Source organism: Ixodes scapularis, unplaced genomic scaffold (assembly GCF_016920785.2).
Source record: "Ixodes scapularis isolate PalLabHiFi unplaced genomic scaffold, ASM1692078v2 PGA_scaffold9__187_contigs__length_104089568, whole genome shotgun sequence".
NCBI classification, from domain to species: Eukaryota; Metazoa; Arthropoda; class Arachnida; order Ixodida; family Ixodidae; genus Ixodes; species Ixodes scapularis.
The window spans coordinates 59,875,910-59,897,469 of record NW_024609884.1 but is presented as its reverse complement, the minus strand read 5'-3'; the positions used below and the strand labels follow the sequence as shown (position 1 = coordinate 59,897,469).

The 21,560-nt window shown below is 44.3% G+C and overlaps 1 protein-coding gene across 1 annotated transcript; it reads right to left on the bottom strand.

The window, feature by feature from the left end:
• Window positions 1–4,332: 4,332 nt before the first annotated feature.
• Window positions 4,333–20,829, bottom strand: LOC8023317 (casein kinase I). Its single transcript, XM_002400117.5, has 5 exons — window positions 20,362–20,829; window positions 19,952–20,058; window positions 16,019–16,145; window positions 10,431–10,529; window positions 4,333–5,394 (listed from the first exon to the last, which is right to left on the bottom strand). The coding sequence occupies exons 1-5, from the start codon at window positions 20,485–20,487 to the stop codon at window positions 4,852–4,854; spliced, it is 1,002 nt and encodes a 333-aa protein (XP_002400161.1). The 5' UTR covers window positions 20,488–20,829; the 3' UTR covers window positions 4,333–4,851.
• Window positions 20,830–21,560: the final 731 nt, after the last annotated feature.

Genomic DNA, 21,560 nt, shown 5'->3' with positions numbered 1-21,560 from the left:
ACTGCCACAACTTGTCAGACAAAACACGAATGTACCTCTGCACTGTTTTTTTGAAAAAGGGTAATGTACAAAAATTTCAGAACATAACTACGTTTTAATTTTACTGTTGTTATCAATCATGTCGTTTTGTTGCAATTCCCATTTCTTATGAATGTCTTGTTTATATACTAGGTTGTATACTTTCTGGTTCTAACCGAAAAAGACCGATAAGCATCCGCCGGTGTCGAAAAGAAAAAAATCGGTTAAAACCGGAAAACACCGGTTTGTGAATATATTTTCGTACAAGCGGCAGTTTTTTTTGTTTGTTTTTTTTCACAGTAAAAGTCCTGAGTAAATATTCCTCAAACTTGTTCATATTTTTTCTTTTCGGTTGTCGTTTAGGTTTTCTAAGGTCTCTTAGTAATTGAGATGAGTTATTCTGTCGGTGCTCATTACTTTGACCATCAATTTATGTCCCCAAGTTTGTCCTCATTGTGCCCTTTTGTAGATATATCCCCGTTGACGGTTGCCCTCCTCCTCTATGGACCCTAGTTGGGGGGTTTGAAGCGTCTTTCATATTGTGTGGCTCGAAGCGTGTCCGGAAGCTGCATTCGCCGGACTTGCCAGTACTGTCCCAAGGCTCTTTGGACATTTTGCGACTTCTCGCGTCTGCAAATGTTGAACGCGCACTCTTGAAATTGCACGCAGTCAACAGGAAGGAGCAGGCGGGAAGGACAGGTGTAAGCCTTAGAATGTATGCATGCATATATTAGAGTAATGAAGTGTGAAGAATATTGAGTATCAGATGTAAATGAAAACTCAAAACTGTTTCTTGTCTTGACTGCTTGTTTCTATTCGTGATTTCCTCCGTCGATAAAAGTCGTTTCAAGCGTCTGCACGAGACAATTCACTGAAATGCACCGGTATTTTGGAAATAAATAAACACCGAAAAACATACGCCGATTTTTTACATAAATAAACGCCGGAAGGCATACAGCCTACTTACGACCGTTTTGTCGAATGGGCGAGCTGGCTAATCCCGTTAAGATCGTCTCCGGATGAAGGGGCAATTTCGAACCATGTACGTTACTGCAATGTCAGTATGCTCCGAAAGAAGACGATTATGCACATGCAAAATTTGAAGCAATTACTGAAATTAATAAAAGCAGAATTGCAGAAAAAGCAGATTTTTTCGCGCTTACAAAAGAGACTAGCATCGTAGCGCAAATAAAGTTGATTTCGGTCACGTTATATACGGTCCACAAATTCCGATTGTTAGCACCGGGACGACTAATGTCTTCTACGCCTTTTACAATAAAAGCTGGCCACCCGTTTGGCTCTTTGAAACTCATTCATTTTTCAAAATCCCCTTTTTTGTTTGAGGAGACGCTACGCTGGCGCGTTCTCTCTTCCTCCTGCTTTTATGTTGTTTTTTTCCGCTCACTTGACATTGGACGTATTGCATATTTTGCTTTGCCTTGTTTGCCTAGTTTTTACTCTTTCCTTCGCTTCAGCACTCGCTACCACCGGTTTGTCTGCTACGCTATGCTCAGACTGAGGGCCATCTGCAACTTTGTTGCCGTTTTTGTTTTCTATACCGTCGTCTGCGATAACCTCCTATTTTCGGCTTCGATTGAGCTTCTAATCCGAAATATTCATGATTTTTTATATTTATTAAATATATCAATAAGTGTAAACTCGTTATACTTTTCTATTAGGATTTTATTTGTGTACGCGGGGATACCTGCTATGGGTCATTGTTTATCAATCGGCCGCCTCTGGGCATACACCAGTGCAAACTTGGAGATGGCAGGCATGCAATGGGCTGCCTATCACTACAAAAACAAGTTGCTGCGATGTGGTGGAAAATCCTTCAGTTTTCCGAAGACCGAACAAACGTGAGTAATTTTAAGTTGCTGCATCATTCAAATTAAACTGGAAGAGCTATCCAAGTCTGGCTTCAAAATCGCCACTGACGCCTCAACAGACAATTATGACAATTCCGCGGAGAACTTCACAGACGACAGACCAGACGCACAACTGGACACCCTGTTCTATGTAGCCGGGTGGGCAGCCAGTCAGATCTGTCATCATGCTTGCCAAGTCCAACTGCAATCGAAAACATGGTACACCTCGAAAGACATTTCGTTGAAGAACGAGAAATATCTGCATGCGAAAATGATGCCACCTTTCCACTTAGCTCGTTAACTAGCCGGTAACATCTATTGTGCCTTCAACACACCAGACAAGAGTTAATCCGAAGGCGGACTTGAGGCCGCTGATCAACGAAACAAAGACGCAGTGTGCAAAGCTTGCCTGGACACATACGTCAACAAGGTACACTTGAATGTACTTTTGAACTGATTCGCCAAGCGAGCAAACGAAAAACCTGCCAAAGTCACTGGGAAAAGAAATACAAAAGCAAAAAAGGTCACGCACTGCTTGCACATACCAGATTGCAGCGTGCGACTCTTATTTTACGGGCAGTGTGAGCTGGACTACGTTATTCCTTTCTCTTTGTTTTTAGTTCCTAGCAACACCACGAAAGCAAATAAACTAACGTGTAACAAGCAGCTGAAAAAAAAAAAAAAAGTGAAGCTTTCTGTTTTTGATCAGTTTCGTTGTGTTGCTTCTTTGTTGTGGACTCAACACCGACAGCGACCACCACCTGCGCAACGATCGTCGTGGTTGAAGGAGTTTCTTTGCTGGGTGATTTGCATCTTTTTATCATCTGCTAACTTTTATTTTATTTGCGGCTGTGCCCCCTTTTCTTTTTATTTTCGTCTGGGATGGAGACCCCATTTTTCCTGCAAAGTTCGGAAAGTGTTTGCACCGTCATTTTTATCATTACTTTTTTTTTGTTTTTGTGCTGCAATGGCAGATGCACTTGCTCTAGTAATATTAACATGTTGTTAGCACATGTTTTAATGATCACATATTCAAGAAGAAACTGTGACAACTCAGTTTGTAATGGATGAACAGTAACCTCTTGAGACGTAGTTAGAGTAGCTAAACGGCTTTTCTCTGCTTCTCAGACGAGTTTCAAACGAGTGTGATCCCCTGAGAGGCGTTCGAGACCACTAAATAAACTGCTCTATCTTTGTTTATACGCGCATTGTTTGTCATTGCAGTTGCAATCAGTGGATTCCGCTTTGCAAGCAGACCGACCATAATGAATTGTTTCAGCTGCTGGGGTGACGAAACGGGTCTCGCAAAGCTCGAGGACGTCGCAGAGCCTATACTTTTCGATAGGGCCGTCTGCTTGTTAACTCCGAGTCCATTAGAGACGCCACTGTCACATTCGCTGCTGCTCCCATTGGTTTTCGGAGTAGTTTCCAGTATTGGTGAAGCTATATAGTATTTGGCTTTAGTTTGCCAATAATACGAATGTACACAGAGTGGGTCAAGATATAGAAGACATCACTAAAACACGAGTCCCACTAACAGTACTGACTTTTTCGTGGCCAGCACCGTTTTGAATACTGCAGCACCTCTTAAAGTGAGTTGGATTCTGCGGCCACACTGGGTTGAGGCAAAAGCTGAACTTTTTATCTGCCATTGACGTGCAAAAGTGATGGTGTCCGATGGAATAGTTTCATGACCGCCATCTGGGTTTTTCTCCCGTTTGTCCAAACCCAGCAAGGAGAAATGCATGAAGCAACCAAACTCTTCAGTAAAACAGTCTATACCACAGATATTTAAAGTATACTAAGAATATACTTTGTCTGGTTCTTGTTTTACAAGTATAAAACGAGAGTATTTTCATAATATCACTTTTTGGCAAGGGACCTAAATAAAAAGGTCCATGCTACAGCACTTGACAAAATTAAAAACTCGCCTGCTTTTCACACTTTCCTTGTGCATCTCAAGTGGAGTGCCGGACTATCTTCAGACATTTTGTCCATAACAGGTGTTTGATGCTCTTCAGAACATGCAAGATGTGGATTAGTAAGGCAAGTGACAGCAACATTTAACACGGACACTGCAATGCTTGCCAAACCCAGAACCGAATATCCATCAATGCGTTTAGACCACCCTAATTGGATAAACGGTGTAACAAATATCAAATGTGCCGAATGCTTGCGGCAAACGAATTATGCAATATGCAGTCCATAAAACTGAAGCAGAACACTTCATGGCTCCTTTAGAAGGAGACAGAATGATAAAACATCATCTTAGAGACTTCAAACATGCAGCTGAGTGGCCACTAGCAAGACAAGGCACATTCCTTGCCAGTTAACTGCAATGGAAGGTCTTTGGAGGTAGCACCACACGCCCGCCGCAGCATGTCGTACTTGCAGACCCTAGAAGGACCTTCCCAGCTTCTCCATTCAAATGCAAACAAGAACGATGTCCTCTGTCAACATGTTTAATGTGCACCAATCAACACGTTTTAAGCGAAGGTTACATTTCGGACGCATTACGGAGACAATCGGACCGGGCACAGCTTTCCTCGAGGATGCCTTTGAAATTTTGTAGATCACAAATCTCTTGCCAAGGCGGCAAGAAAGGGGACATGCACCGCGCGCCTGGGACGCAAAGCAGTCTCTTCACAGAGAGAGTGCAGACCCCAGCCGGGAAAGAAAGCAACCACTACAAGAGCAAACTCGAGAGTGCACCCCACAGTCGCAACCCTTCTAAGCTTGCAATCCCAAAACAGCTCCTGTCTTCCACGCTAGGAGAGAATTTAACCGCAAAGAACCCAGCCCACTATTCAGCGCAGACGGGAACACCGAGACAATGATGATTGGTTGGCCAGAGGGTGGCCTTGGAGGGTACTCGGGGGACGAAAAGCTAAGCAGGCCCGGATGTGCCACGCGGGCAAGCTCTCTTCTGTACAAGCGGTGCCGGGGGCCGTCGTGTCACCCCACCCTAGCGGTGAACTGGGCCCGCCAGACCGACTGGAGCCGCGCCTGGCTGACCCGCCATGCCGCCGGACGCTGCTGCCGAAGCCGCCGCCTTCTGCTTCAGCATGGTCCAGTCGAAGATGTAGTCGTACTGGTGGTTGAGCGTGCGAAAGAGGATGCGGAAAATCTGCCGCAGGTACTTGTAGTCGGGGGCCTCCTCGAAACGGAGGCCACGGCAGTAGTTGAGGTACATGGTGAACTCGGCCGGAAAGCCCTTGCAGAGCACCTCGACGGGCGTCGACATCTTTTTCTCGCTGATCTTCTCATACTTCTGTTTCTTGGTGGCCGCCTTCAGGCCCTGCCAGGGGAGGCTGCCGCGGTTGAAGTACATGAGGACATAGCCCATCGACTCCATGTCGTCCCGGCGGCTCTGCTCGATGCCCAGGTGGGCATTGATCGACGCATAGCGCGCCGTGCCCGTCAGGTTCTTGTCCTCCCGGTAAGGGATGTGCTGCTTGTTGCGGTTGTCCCGGTACTTTTTGGCCAAGCCGAAGTCGATCAGGAACAGCTGCGTCGGGGGATCGCACGTCAGTGCCCACCATGCTCGGGCCCTGCCCTCGGACCTTTTACCAAGTGATTGTAACACGAACAAGCATGCTGGCTTTCTAGGTATGTGCACCAAACGTGCTTTCCCCGTGGGAAAGATGCAAAGTAAATGACTTAAGATAAAGCAACGACACATCCATGTGCAAAGTGTCATTCATTTTACATTTCTGCTTGAAACATATTGCTGCAGACACCAGCACCTGCGAAGCTCAAAACTACTAACCCAGCAGGCTCCTCGGTGTCCCAATCATTTGAAAAAAGTATGGAGACCACAGTCCGCAAACCAACTAAAGCATGTCTTTAAAACTGAAAACCACATCCAAAAATATTCCATTAGAATGTATGTTTGGAATTTGACCCTCCAATCGAAAAGGGGTAATAGCAGCCTTGGGCAGTACCCAGTTACTTTTTTCGGTAACTTTTAGCTGTAACGCATTATTCTTTAATACCGGTAACTTGTTACTGTAACACTTACTTTTTTTTTTATTGGATAACTAATTGTTTAGGCCGTTACAGTTACTTTTTTTTTTACCATATTAATTAGATCCTACTGCCACGGACATAGTGAAATTGCCATCTTGAAGTATTTTCCTCGAAACTCCTCGCTGACAAAAAAAAAAACAGAACAAAGCGTAGCCATGCATTAAACAAAAAATCGCTTGGTTTAGCCCATGACCGAGACGGACGGACGAGTCAGCACGAAACTGGAAGATAAAGGAAGCGGCCCCCGTGGTGGTAGCGGCGGCAAACGGTCGGTTTCACTGACTTTGGCACACTCTTCTCTTGTGGGGACCACCTGCGGGTGTCGGTGGTCATGCAATATGTCTCCGACTATTCCGTCTGGGCAGTGTCTGCACCCCCCCTCCCTTGCCCCCTTGTCGGATATGTCTGTGCTGTTGTTTTTACACCCAGCCGATCGCCGTTTCCTCTTCCCTATTAGTTTTCATCAAAGCTGTTCCCATATTGTGCAGAAAGCCGGTGCTTGTGTAACTTATTTCTTCTCTTCAAAGCCGCTCGAGTAAACATGAAGGCAGGTTCAAATGTAATTGCCTTTTTCGATGATAGCCTCAAGAAACACCCCAATGGAAGGACACTGTTGTGGAACCTATGCAGTACTCCAGCTGAAGCGATTTCCCAAAAAAAAAACATCTCTTAAGTGAGAGGAACAGCTGTTTTTTATGTATGTATGCGGACTGGTCTTCCACAGTTGGCGTTTCGGACACAGATGCCGTGGAGGTCGTTGTACACTTGTAGAGCACCAGAAGGCCTCGCTTTGTCTCCTTTCCCCCTATATTTTATCGAAGCTGTTTGACCTGCTCTGTTTAGGCCTGCTTCCGAGTATATCCCATAAGGTAATTATGTGACCATCTGCGTCCTCGTTAGTTTCGGAGTGAAAAATAAACGAAAATTATCAATGACGCGGGCCGTCGACAATTTTGAAAGATAGCCGATTCTACGTTATAACAAATATTGCAAATAAATTTACCTTCTCACTATAGTGTAACAAATAAATAATCTATTTTTGGCTTGCGATTTTTTGCATCCAATTTTTGTACTGTAACGAGAAATTAACCGAGTTATTAGTTTTGCAGTAATTAACTGTAACATTACTTTTTGAAGCCAGAAATTCTAACCCTTACTTTTTACTGATAATGTGCCCATGACTGGGTAATAGACAACTTGAAATAATATTTGAACAATAATTAACAAATCTTACAATGATGTATGAATTGCAAACGACTTAAAGGGGCAGTGCGACAACCCCAACGCCGCAAGAAACTGTAAAAAAAAAAAATGTTGACTTGCCCCGGAATACCGCACTTCCACTGTGTAAACAAAAGCAAAAACTTTACAATTTCAATTTCCCAGACTTCCAGCTGCGTGTGGCAGCCATGGGAACCATGGCAGAAAGTCATCACGAGTGCAGTGTAGTGAATTAGCAAGTTGTGTAATTATCAGATTAATTTAAAGGGATACTACAACGAAATTTCAGCGCTTATTTCTTGGTCCATTTCTGTTAAAGGGAGCATTACCACATCAGACACACCAATCTCTTATTGAAAAAAAAAAACAACAAAACATGAAAAGGAATTTTAGAACGAATTATACGATTAGCAAAGAGCACCTGGTGGATGTCGCTAACGCCTCGTTTGTAATGCCTGTCTAGGAACATTGACATGTAGTGAAGATAACTGTCTCGCCTCCGGCCATGATGAGAGAAAAGCTGAAGGAGGAACTCCCCTCTCTTTGAGACTCTTTTGTGTGTTCCAGAGGTTGCTATTGTCCCTCCACAAGATTATAGAAGATTAGCCCGTTACTCAAAATTCGTACAAAGGCAGCTTTGGGGTTACTTGCGGTGGCCCGATCGCTGGTGTGCTTCGCCTGCTTTCAGCGGATGCTATGAGCCATCCGGTCCTATCCAAGGCCGTGTGAATGTCACGTGACCTTGGAGAGGGGGAAGAGCGACGCGCATAAAAGCATATCATGGGCTACGCCCACAGAGCGGGATTGGCTGGGATAGCTCGCAGCGTCCGGACGCAAGGTCTCGAGACAAACTACGTCACGATTGCGGCAGATGCGACGTGCTCTCCGCTGGCCGCCTTCCAAGCGTTTGCCAAAGTGGGCAATTTATAACGAAAAATACAGCCATCAGGCTCAAAATACAAACGTGCGACTGTCATTTACGGGTATTGTGGATCATGTTCAGCCTATTTCTGAACATGACGGGTATATTTCAAATTTTGTTGAAGTATCCCTTTAAAGCTTTTTTCTAAACCTAACCTAATATATCAAAAGCCCTTTAACCTTCCTTGTCAAGTATCATTGGGAGGAGCGTTTGCAGCGCCCTCTACCCAAAGTCAAGAAAACCACCCCCTCTCCACTGCTACCATGAAGAACGGGAAAGATGGACATTAAAACTTGGTTTTTGTGCTCGTCTGAGATTGGATACCGGCCGAGACCATCAGTGATGACGACCGGTAGCAGTGGAAAACGAAGGTAAACAAAGAGTTTGTTGGCGTGCTCGGGAACCAAACCGGAAGCTCTCCATTCCTCGTGGTCATGTCACTGCGCGCGTGACTCGGAAAATTATGCGAGACTTGAGGGGTGCCATAAGCCTCAATTTGTTTTTTGTTTTTTTAATTAAAAACTAGCGCACGCAAGCAAAAATGGTTTTCTGTTCAGTCTACAAAATCTAATGTATGCAAATTTTGCAAAATACTTCAAAAATATGATCGTGCCAAAAAGATAGCTCCAAAAAGATAGCTCCAAAATGCACAAAATGCTGATCCTGCAAAAATAGTCGTTTACGGAATTAGATTTGTCGAGCGCACTTCCCACCACACAATGAGTGTATGGCAGCAAAGTGACAGTCGCAGTGGGAGACGCGGTAGGTCGAGGAAAGGGGGTTTTTAGTGAACTCAAGACTACAATTACACTTTTGAAATGTATGCACATTTCAAAAGTGTAATTTTAGTTGTTCACCATGTTAATAAAATTCTACTTGGCTCTAAAAAGTAAATGCTGAATTGTGGCTATTACTAAAGCGTATGGAGCCTCCATTGCCCCGATGTGCCACTAACAAACTATTTTTCATTTCAAAAGGCCACATACTGATGATAAAACAGCATACTGATACTGTAATTATTTTATTCTAGATTTGTGTCAAATGTTAGTTTAGCTTGCTGTAATTTCAACTAGCTTTCAGTATGAACATGTGGGATGACAGATGTTAAATTGAAACGCAACATTCTTTGTTAGGAATAGCCCTCATGGTTTTGTTTGCATCTTATTTTAGAAAATATTCTTATTGTACCAATTTGCAACAGACTTAGCGAGCTCTTTGATGGTTTCACTGACTTTTCCAGATGCTTTAGAATTCTGACAACTTCTGGTTGGTAGACATTTCCAAAAAGCATAGTTGTACTTCGAGACGATGAGGGTGGTGATGATGGTGTTGTGGCCGTTCCCTTTGCATCAGACAGTTTTGAATCGAATTTGTACCTAGCCAAGGAGTGATGAAACGAAAAAAAGAAAAAAGAAATACTCTCCACTTATACACTGCCATCTGGTGTGTAAATAAAACAACATACAAGAATATTCCAATCTCCGGAAGAGAGAATGACGCCATTGCTCGCACATACCATACAGATTACGGAAAAAAGTCCTGACCCACTGTTTCCTGCCAAAAAGAAAATTCCAATTGCATGCATAACCTCCCAATAAATGTGGAAACAGTCCTTGTATCACGCAAACACATCAATGGTTGACACTCTGTTCATAAAAAAAAAAAAAAAAAAGGAAAGTTATGTACACTCCTGGAGATGAAGGGCGGAATCTACCATACTAATGTTGAAGAAAAGGTGATCCTTTAATGAATGAGCCTCAAGATTTTATACTTTGCACAGAGCACACCACTTGGCTCTCTACATGCCGCACAAGAAAGCAGATACCACAGCCCTCTTCGTGAAAGCCTATTCCGAGGGAAAAGGGTGCAGATCTGTGCATACCCGTCAACAGATGCGAGGAATGGCAGAAACACAATGTTCGTCCTTTGAAAGGTTTCTTTTTTTATGCCTACTGTAATATTCCGAGAGATAGCCAACCTAAAATTGAAAGCCAATAGGGTGAAAATGAGAGGCTTTCAGTGTGCCATTAAAAGAAAAGTAAAAAAAAATGCTAGTTTTAGATTTAGTGACCTGCCAAACTAGTGATCGCAGGGAAGGGGGATGAACCAAAGACTACTGTCCTTCCCTGCCAGCACTGTTCACCTGTCTCCCACCGTGGTTAAGAGCACCGTTTTTGCCAAGATCACCATTGGCCAGGGCCCAACTATTACTAGAAGTGGGCTATCTTTGGCGTTTCTCAAAAGAATGTCAAGTCGTGCCCAAACTAGAGGTGGGTTATCTTTCCGAGGTAGAGAATCTCTAGGGACATTACACTAATACCATTGCCCCAGCTGTCAACGTTGCGTAGCAGTATGCTAGCAGTGGCCCTCACCTTGTTGCAGTGGCCTCCGATCCCCATGAGGAAATTGTCGGGCTTGATGTCTCTGTGAATGAAGTTCTTGTTGTGCACATACTCTATGTGCCCAATCATCTGAAAGACCACAGGCAAAGAATTAGTAATCACACCAGGCACAATAGCTGGAACTTGTGCCCCGTCTCATAATAAAAAAAACAAAAAAACAATTAGCATTGAAAAAAAAAAAAAAATAAGAACTGATGTTTATAAACAATCCACTGAAAATAAAAAGCTGCCAACGGCATTTCCTTTATAGTCCCCGATTTGCCTGAAAATTTGCTACACACCAGCAAACATTGCTGAAATAGTAACCCAAATATTGGGTGAAAACTTTTTTTTTTGCAAAGTCATTGAATTTACCATTTTGGTCCAGACCATGGCCCAGCAAAATGACAGTCTCTACTGACAACAATGAAAGTGACTTCAGTGGAAGGCAGGGGTTCACCCCTTGGATTGTAGACTTTGCTCCCAACTGATTAGAGGCAGTGTCATGGTGTCAAGTGAACGCTTTGAAGCTCACTCCAGAACCCACGCAGCAGCACCAGAAAAATGCTCGGCATAGTCTATTTTTAGACTACCCGCTGGACCTGTAAGCCTGCCTCCCCCCACGTTACGGCACTGAACCTTCTCCAGGGATTATTTTAGTCATTCTTGTCCAGCTCGCATGCACCTTTGCATTTAATGGCATTAAAAGGACAGCTGATTCCGGAGAAATACTTAGTTAAGGCAGCTCAAAAAATTGCCGAAGTATCCCGTAAGCTTTCACTGTTGCAGACATGTTCTGAGAAGGTTACCTTTAAGCTTTATTTTTAAGTTACTGTGTAGAATTTAGCATATAAAAGTTGTAGCTTTGTGACAAGTGAACGAGTGTTTGTGGTGTTGTAATAACAGCTGCATTATTTCTTACACACAAGTAGAAAGGGTCACAGAAATGACATCAGTGGCAAGCAAGGCCCTGCAGAAATCAAATTATTCTTGCTTCCTTGTTTCTCTTTGTAGTTCCTCCATCTTCAATTTTATTTAATTGATGAGGACAGCAGAATACACATTAATATTTGAATTATAGATAGCCCAAAATACCTAGACATCTTTCGAAAAAGGAAGGAGAATGTTCCTGCACGAAAAATTGATCAGCAATAGCACAGTGATCCTTCCAACATATCTTGCATCAACTTAATATGCAACCTGACCTGAGCAAGTGGCAAAGAAGCATTTCATTCTTCTGTCAAATGAAACCATAACATTCAATAAAGCTTTTACTTTAGTACATGAGTTAACTCCAATTGAGCTAATGACAGTTGACTTCAAGGGCAACTCCGCTTAAATTTTGTTCTTGAAAAAACAAGGCAGTCCTCTTCAGTATCACCTAAGACCACACATCAAATATTAATGCCTAGTTCTATCTAAATGTTTTTTAAAAGGTCTGGCAAACTTAGGAATGAGCCAAGTTGCCAAAATCGGCCAACTCTAGCGGGTGAATGGTGGCACAACCAACAGCGCTTGTTCAAGTTTGTGGTGTAGGCGTAGCAAACACTGAGCTAGATGTCACCATTATTGCCCCTTTTTGCTTGTTTTTACTTCTCCGGGCAAGCGCACGGATGACATCAGCAACGCTTCCTTTCGGCACTCAGCAGTGTCCACATGACTGAAGTAACACGTCTGCACAACACACTTCTTGGGAGCCATCCGGCCGTCCCGCCGTTATCGCCGTCTTCCGCATCACAACCGCCATCGTCGCCTTATCGTTTGTGATTATTGTCTCTCGGAGCTTCATTCACACTACTGATGCCGCAGCTGTGCAGATGTCAAAGTGTGAAGAGTGCGGGGCAGACGAAACTTGCACCTGGAACAAGCCTGGCCAAACGGTGCCCCGCCGTCGTTGCGTAGAGGATCACGTGACATTTCGTTCCACGTGATAGCCACCTTTTGGCAGCCTGACGCCAATGTGCCCAGACTGAGCTGAAGTTGCGGTTTTGATTTCTGCTCATGCAAGATTTAACAATATATATCACACGTTTCGCGAAGCATGTGACGTAGTGCCTTTCATAGTGCTTTTTAATAGTGATGGGCCAAACTTTTGCCGAATCTTTGGATTTGGCAAAGCCGAAGTTTTGCCAAACACTTCTTAAGATTCAGCAAAAATATGATGTTGCCAGACTTAAGTTAATATTTCCTTTTTTCGCGCAAAAAAAAAAAAAAGATTCTAGATGTTTTTTTAAATGCATACTGACACAGTCATTATTGAATAAGGTGATATTCTACAGGATAATTGTATCGGTGTCTTGTCTCTTTCCTCACAATTTTACAATGACTTTTTGCAGAAGTGGTGCGATAATAATGTTGGGTAGTACTGGGCGCAGTCACGATACGCAAGTTTCGGTTTTGAGGATTCATCAGTGCAAGCCTGCAAGTCTGTACATTGTTAAAAGAAGGACGGTAACAATGTGTTCTTATTTTCTGTGAGAGTCACCATTTCGTGTGCAAAAATTAATGTAAGGGCTACTGAATGTTCACCGGAAGAGAACATTATCGTAAATATGAATTCCTTTTCAATTTGAGTCACTTGACACCAGCTTTGCGTGAAAGGGTGCGTCCGATATTTGCAATGTCTCGTTTTTAGCTTTTAAAAAGCCGGTTTCTGATGTCAGGATATACATGGGCGTTTAGGAAGATGGGAAAAGTTACAAATGCCGAATGTGCAACGTCAAGCATAATAGTTCTGCATTTATTTACGTGGATAGATGAAAACTGCAAAAACGCTAAAAAAAAGTAATATTATTTTCTTTGGGCACAAACTACTTTTGAGCCGAGAAGTGCTTTGAAGCACTTGTCAGTCAATGCTGCAACTGCCTCGTTGCATCACCGGAAAGATAAAAAAAATCATGTTATTCAGAATGAACTGCATTATTTGTCACTTGCGCAGTGGACTGCCTCAATTTCTGGTCGATCTGTTCTTGAGGCAAAGAATATTGAAGAGAACCACACTCACGAAGGCTGACAAACACACAGTTGCCATGTCGCCTACTCTGCACCTCGCCACAACCGCTACACCGTACGATGGTAACACCTTGGGTAACACCGCACGACAACAAGGCGTCTATTTGCAATCCACGGCCCCGCCGCATTCTCGCGCGTACGCAGACGTTTGCCAAATTTTCGCTGAACTTGCCTTTAAAAGTTTGGCATGTGCTGAACTTTGCCGAATCTGATGTTCAGCAGATTCGGTCCATCACTACTTTTTAATGTGAAACCACTCGTTATCCTAAATTTTCAGAATTGAGCAGAGTTACCTTTTGATCGCAATCTGCGGTGCTCATTGTCATTGAGTCACTAATGACAGCCCAGATGAAATGAGCTTGTTTACATCGGTTGAACAAGCTGCACTTCATTAACGAGTTTCAGGATTGCATTGTCTGTCGCATAGCTACCGACGGCAAATTATAGTACAGCCCCTATTCCCGACATCATGAAGACATCTAGAAAACACTGTAGCAGAAAATATTCTGCCAGGAGCCAAGCTGCCTCAATGTTTGGAGTGATTGCATAACACCAGACCTAATTTTGTTTTGGTTCCAAATGGAAGCAAAACAGCCCATAGCACCAGCTACTAACCACCATTGGTCTAGCAACAAGCAAAACAGCCTGCAAAACTTGGATCCAATAAATAAAACAGTGCCAGAATTTGCAATGAATACAGCATCAAATTGCCACTGACACACAGTTCCTGCCAGTTTCCACGGTCTGTTTTAAGGCCGTCGCAAAGAACACAAGTTCCAGGGTAATTCCTCCCAATGCCATTTTTCCTTACAATAATTACATAATACTAAGCTTACTTAAACATGCAACCAGTTTTCCTCCAAATTTCCGGCATTTCAAAAGATGTCACTTGCAGACCTATAGGTCATTCCGCTGCTTCCGAGGCAACCTATGAGTCTGCAGATTCCCTCACAAACAGTAGGGAATATGCCCAATAACTAGTTACCTCAATTTAAATCAGATACAGATTTACAGCTTTATATTTATTCAGCAGAATCAAAATTAAAGCCAACTTTTACAACTTGCATGTCATTATTAAGGCACTAAGGCATTAAGTTAGTAAGATACAAAGACACAGAAGAGGCTTATTGGGTTCCTTTAAAGCAATTCACAAAAGGATCGAAGTACACCTAAGCACCAAGTTATAAAGGTGAAAACATGAATGACATTCCTGAGCGCGTCCTCGTAAAGTTGCCGTGTCTCGCTGACATCGGCTGTGCTGCCGCTCAGTCGGCGGCATGGAATCTGTTGCAGAAATCAGCTGGCGTGCTCGGGCGGCCGTGGCACCCCCGAGCGTGCCAACCGACTCCTTTTGCCAAGGCGCGTTGGCAAACCACGGGGTGGCGCTAATTGAAACTGACTCGCAACGGCCTACTTCCACTTCATTCAATTGCCGTTTTGCGTGGCTTTTTGCACGGCTTCAAAGCTGCGATGCCTCAGATCGCGGCTTTACAAATTTATCTGCCGTTTGGCGCAGCTGATGACGTCGGCTCGCTCCATGGGACAGTTAATGGCATTCAAAAGACAACCACAGTGCCAGGCACTCCTGAAAACATGAGAGGCAAGGCAAGGCTGCCGGTGCGCCAAAACCACCTTTGGCCGTTTCACTAGTTGGGGAAGACCAACTGCAAAGGACAGCGGCTACTTCCAGCATGCACACTGCTCCAAGAGGGCTCGTGCATGTGATGCACTATGTTTACACTGCCACAGAATTCCAGACAATAGCGGTCACTCCCCGACCGTTGCATTAAGTAGAAAAATTAAGCCAAACAATGAAGGTTTTGCGAAATGGTAACAAGATGTGAGGCACACCATGAGGCACAAAACACTGAACTTTGAATGGTTGGCCCGACAAGAAGCATATGCATTAAACTGCTCGACAAAGGTACTCAAAATTTCTCGGCACTGCAAGAGATCTTAAAGAATCAAATTCTCCTTCATTTTGAAAATCGGCCATAAATCACGGAATATTGGTTGTGCAAACGAACAGAGGAATGTCAAATTTCAAGAGACAATATTAAGGCCGTGATATGTGCAACTTGCAATGTGTGCCATGCGTATTCCACAAACTGAGCATGTGCGAGTGCAGAGACGAGAGGGGGTAGACGACATTCAAATTATTCGGAACGCTATACAACGCCAGAGGCAGTGGGTTGCAGAAGTGAAAGCATAGGACAACGGACCCCAGCACTCCCAACTTGCATTGGTAAGAATAGCAAATAAAAACATTGAACATGAATCATTAAAGATGTACTTTGTTTTCTTTCCGGTGATCAGGAGACTGAAATTGCACGTTATATGCCGCATACACGCTGCCAGGCGTGTAAGCGGCACATAGCCTGGAGTCACTGCCTGGCAACACACCAAGCAGAGTACCAGAGAAACAAAGCAATAGTTTTCAGCCGCTGGGCAGTCGAGGGCTTGAACTAGGCTGGAGAAGTGTACTGCACACAGGGGATCTCGGAGGCCACAAGCAAGGGTAACAACCCCAGTCAGGGAGGACACCCTCCATGCTGGCCGTCACTCACCTGGTCAAAGAGCATCAGCACTGTCTTCATGGTGAAGCGTCTCGAGCAGAAGTTGAACAGGTCCTCCAAGCTCGGACCCAGCAAGTCCATCACCAGGACGTTGTACTCCCGTTCCGTGCCATACCACCTGCAGCCCAGAAAACAACGCTGCCATGCCTAGGATCTCCCATTTTCTAAGGAAACGCCGATCAGACGTCCATTTTGGTGTGTCCACTGATCCAGGTTGCAACAGTTCCAGCTATGCAAAATAAACCCTTCCATTTCTTTTTTTATACAATTATGTAAACGTTGAAATTCAGATGGCTACAGTGAGCACATTGAAAATGAGATCAGAATAGCATTTACAGTTGCCGATGTGTGGGAACCTTGGTTACTGTTGCACCATGAAAGAGTGCTTGAAATTAATTTGTTTTAAAATTCCTTTTTTTGTCTTTTTCAACAAGAGACTGGTGTGTCTGATGTGATACTATTATTATTATTTATTAATCAGATGGATAGAAATGTTTTTATATTAACGGAAGCAATCCGTAGAAATTAAAGATAAGCACTCCGATACGAGTGATGTCAAGTCGGGAGTCCCCCAGGGCACGGTCCTCGGACTGCCATTCTTCCCAATATTTATAAACGACATAGTTAAAAACCTTACCGTCCAGGCTAGATTATTCGCCGATGACTGCATATTGTATACAGAAATTAAGACGCCCATGGACCAACTTAACCTAAATACATGTATTTCGTGCATTGGTAAATGGTGCAATACATGGCAAATGTCGTTAAATTTTGAAAAAAACGTTTGCATGATAGTTACTTGCAAAACTAAACCCAGTGTTTGCATATGAGCTGGAAGGAAACCCAATTGAAAGGGTTAGCAAATACAAATACCTGGGTGTGACCTTTTCTCACGATCTACGCTGGGAAACGCACATAGATAATGTTGTTAAAAAAGCAAACGCCAAATTATGGTACTTAAGATGGTCCCTAAAACTGAGTTCAGCCAACACAACTTTTGGCATATAAAACGCTCGTCAGGCCGGTTATGGAATATGCATGCGAAATCTGGGACCCCTACACTAAGCAAGATGCCCTTAAATTAGAAAGAGTGCAGAGGCTCGCTTTGCGCTTTATACTTTCTAAATATCGTCGATTAGATTCACCAACTGCTTTGTACTCGAGAGCCAAATTTTCGCTACTAAAGGCTAGGCGTAAAGAGAAAAGGTTAAAATTTCTTACATGATTCTTAATGATTATCTACAGATAGACAAGACAGCTTACTTAATTCCCGATGCGTCTAGAATTACATGTAATATAGTCGTGCCCTTCACCAGCCGTGCTGCTTCAAAGACTGTTTTAAGTATTCTTTTTTTTGCCCTAACGATAAGCGAGTGGAACTCCCTCCCAAAACAAGCAGTATCGTGTCAATCACTGGAATCTTTTTGTTCTTATCTTGCATTTGATGACGTGGGCAGCAATCCTTGAAATTGCATGTTTATTTAGTTACTATGCCCTCTCTTTGTCGTGTCATGACTTCCAGCCAGCGTCATTCTTCCATTGTTGTACTGACTTTACATTTCTCCCCAGTGCCAAATGATTCTTCTGTAATATATTTTTAGGACGGGTTTGCAACGAATGCAGTTGTCAAGTTTTTGTTGTGTTCTTTTTATTTTTTCCTTCAGCGTTTATCAAAAATATATAAATAAAATAAAAATACTGCTCCCTTAAACACGAATAAACCAAGAAATAAGCGGCGAAACTTTGTTGTAGTATCACTTTAATGAACAGAACTCCAAAGGAAATGAAGTGCTTCGTGTCAAATCGTTTCTTTGAGACCGGCATTGTGTCACTCACACTTTTTCACTTCAGAAACCCAATCCACAGAATAATAGTTCCTTGTTTGCATAAAACATCCTATTCAACACTTGATTTAAAATTGGCAACTTGCCTGAAGGTTAAAGGAAACATTTACATGGCCTCCAGATGTTTATTGCTCATTAAATTCTGGCCATCTGATGTCTCTATTCAGGAGTTTGCTGTGTGGTACTGTTAAAAGCAAGCAAAAAGGTGGAGAACAATAGACATCTGCAGGTCAGATTAATGTCCTTCAATTTTCATGCAAGTTGCCAATTTTAAACAGCTTCCCAGTCATCAGAGATGTTGCAACTCATCATCAGAAGGATAGAGCTACCATCTCTCAAATAAAAAATTTTGTATTTTTTTTTATCAGCTAAAACAGCTTCCCAAAAATTGACGCTTCCAGCCGTCAATTTTTTCTTTTTATCTTAAAATGATGTTTTTTTTTTTTTCTTTTTGCGAAAATTTGGAATGAACCCAAAAATCACCGTAAGAGGGCAGAGCAATAGTGGTAGCAACGGCATCTGGTGGAGAAAGTGCAAAACAAGCCCCGAAACCAAAACACTAGTCATATCGTGGTCACGCTTTTTGGTCCACAATAGCCCGAGGGACATTCGTGATTAGTTGCCAATGGGTTGACGTGAAAACAAGCAAACATTGCATACGCGACTGGACAAAACAACTGACGAGCCACGAAGCGACGCCTCGAGCAACTGTTATTCAGCCCGAACACCACCCACGTCCCTGCACTTCACTACACATTGTTATGCCACTCTCACTGATCACATTACTTGACTTAGCCAACCTTTCGACGGTTTCCCTGAGAATTCCCCGACTTCCAAGTCTTCCGAAGTTTGGGCACTACAGTACAGCGGCCGCCAGGATGCGTGCCCGATAGGCACGATACAAAAGCCCCGATTACAAAAGGCCACCACCAGAAATGTCCCGGACTCTCCTTGGCCTAGCGCCCACCGCACCCACCACGAAGAGTCGTACACCAACTGCTTCAATGTCCAAGTGTCCGCTCGTCTAACGTCAAGGGTAGCTCCTTGTTTCGGAAGCCCCATCTCCGTGCTGTTCCCCTGGGTTAGGCATGCAGCAACAGAGCCTACCCACATTTTCTAGATTGGTAGGCATGTTTTTGCAAAAAAAAAAGTGCATTTATGAGGCATACATTATTTTTCTTTTCAACCGCCCACATATCTATCAACTGGACAGTCCCCCTCTTCAACAAAAATGCGATGGGCTGCTTGCTCAAGCAGGCTTGCAAGAGGCTGAACGTTGGGACCATAAGACTCAAAATTGGCAAAGCAGGCAGACAATACTCCAACGAAACGCTGCATTAGAACCCTAGGGAACCACACAGAAAGCCAGTGTAAAAATGAAATAATCTCAAGTGAGAGAACAAGGTATGTACCAAAATTATCTTTTCAAATTCTCAGACTTTTCCAGATTTTCCCTATTATCTAAATTCTCTGACTGACTCCTAGGCAGACAGGACTTGACTAAAATGTGCTCTTTTTTGTGAGAACGCTCATATATCTGACTGCTGACAGGGCAGGGCAGAGCAGAGCAGTGGCCAAACACTAAATCACCTCGTCAGTCTCTTATATAGATGCATTTTTTCGCTGGAGAGATGTTTTAAATAAATCACTGGGCAAGCTTATATACTGCGGAGCCAGCCTCTTGACAACATGCTGCATTGCAAATAAAGTCGTCCACTCAAATGATGGGCTGTAGAGAAACATGCTAAGTGAGCCGCTCGCATCGGAAGGTAACTACGCCGCGTGCACGCAGTGGAAGCACGAAGCAGAGCTCCCGCATGCAGTCCTGCGGAATGTCGCAGTACAGAGCTAAGCTCTACTGTCAGCGCTTCGGCAGCGCTGCACACAACGTTCTAGTTGAAGTCCAGGCCCGCCAGGCCAGGAACCGCAAGGCAGGCGGCGCTAGCAAAGCTGCTGACCAGTTGACCTCAATAGAGTAAGGCTTCGCACTTCCCTTTACGCACACGCTGCGGGCAACTTCCAAACACTCGATGCACACAGCTGAGCGAGCAAAAACTGAAAAGCAGATGCGGAAGTTTACCTAGTGTGCGGTATTCCTTCGTTGCCTTGCAGTATTTTGTAGAGCTTGCTTTCGTACAACAGTTGCGGATGTCTCGCCTTTGTCGATTCCAGTTTGACGGCCACTTCCTGAAAACGAGGGAACACACGGTCGCTGTCATGTTGAACGTGCTGGCATGCGTGCGCCACTATCCACTCGGAAGAGTCGCATATCGCGAGCTTGCAACAGCTTCCCGAGCTGACATTCCGAGTCGACGCTCAGCCAGGCTCAACCTCAGTTGCGTCACAGGTTGGCTCGCCAGCTGTAGTTCGGGCGCGACAAAAAACAGAGGCGCCCGGACCGCGCGTGCTGGTGGGTTGCCTCAGCAACGGACGTTTTCGAAGCATGCGAATATAACGTGAGGCTATTAACCCTAATTGTGGCGTACCAACCTCGCCATTCACCATGTTGATTCCAAGGTAGATATCTCCGAACGAACCGCTGCCGACTTTGCGGACCAGTTTGAATTTTCCTCCGACAATGAACTCCGCCCTTGCCGAGCCGCTGGTGCTTGCCATTGCCGTACTCAGTGAGCAGCCTCTACCAGCGAAATTGATCAGGCATAGAACGGTTCCACCGCTCGACCGCAGGCCACTACGCACAGCTCGCCATCACTTTGGCAAATGACGTCAGTAGTAACAAAGAAGGAAGGAAGGAAGGTGAACGGGTGAACAGTGGGGGAGGGGCAGGGAGGGAGGTGTAGAGGGCGTGTAGTGCTAGCCGCTATATTATAATGCAATTAAATGCAAAGGTGCAAGCGAGCTGGACAAGAATTATGAAAATAATCCGTGGAGAAGGGGAACAAGAGGGGCAAAGGACAAACATAAATCTCCAAACACAGCTAGGTGACTGGTGAGCCGCTATAAAAAAACTAGCGCCCTCTGGTTTGGCGCGAGTGCGGCCACTGGACGGCCATCCTGCATGCTGATAAATCGCGTTTCCGAAGCGTTGCGGAGCCTGGTGGCAGTGGGCCCGTAGACATGTTCTCTTAATGTTCGTTGTCATTCGCCCTAGAAGTTCTTTGAAATCCTGTTTAAGCCGTGAGACTTACCGTTGAAAACATGTGAACATTTTTACGGAAGCGCAGTGCCGCAGAAAAGAGGCACAACTCGTCGAAAGCAAGTTTCGCCAGTCTCGCGGCGTGATCAAAGCTTTCTTGGCATGCCGAAGCGCTGCGTCTCTTTGCCTTCGTACAGAGACGCACGGCGGGCCACCGCCCCGGGTGCCGCTGACTCGCCAGTGGTGCCACCCATATCACTTCAAGTGTCCTGACTCCTAAGTGATTCTTCTAATGTGATATCAGAAGTGTTCCTCAAGTGACACTTGAAGTGATATCATTTAACAAGCTAATGGGGTCAATCATGTGAGGTCAGTAAAGCGGCGAAAGGTCACGGCATTCCTCATTTTGTGTGTTGTCAGCGGCTAGGCAGTCAACCGCAGTGACCTCGTGCTTTTAGCATGTGCGTGTATATGCTTGTGAGCGTAAGTGGACGTGACCCCTCTTAAATTCTAGATCTGTGAAAATTTTGGGCAGGGAAACGGGGCTCTTAAACATCCCCCCCCCCCCTTTCCCCTTGGTCCGAAAATACCT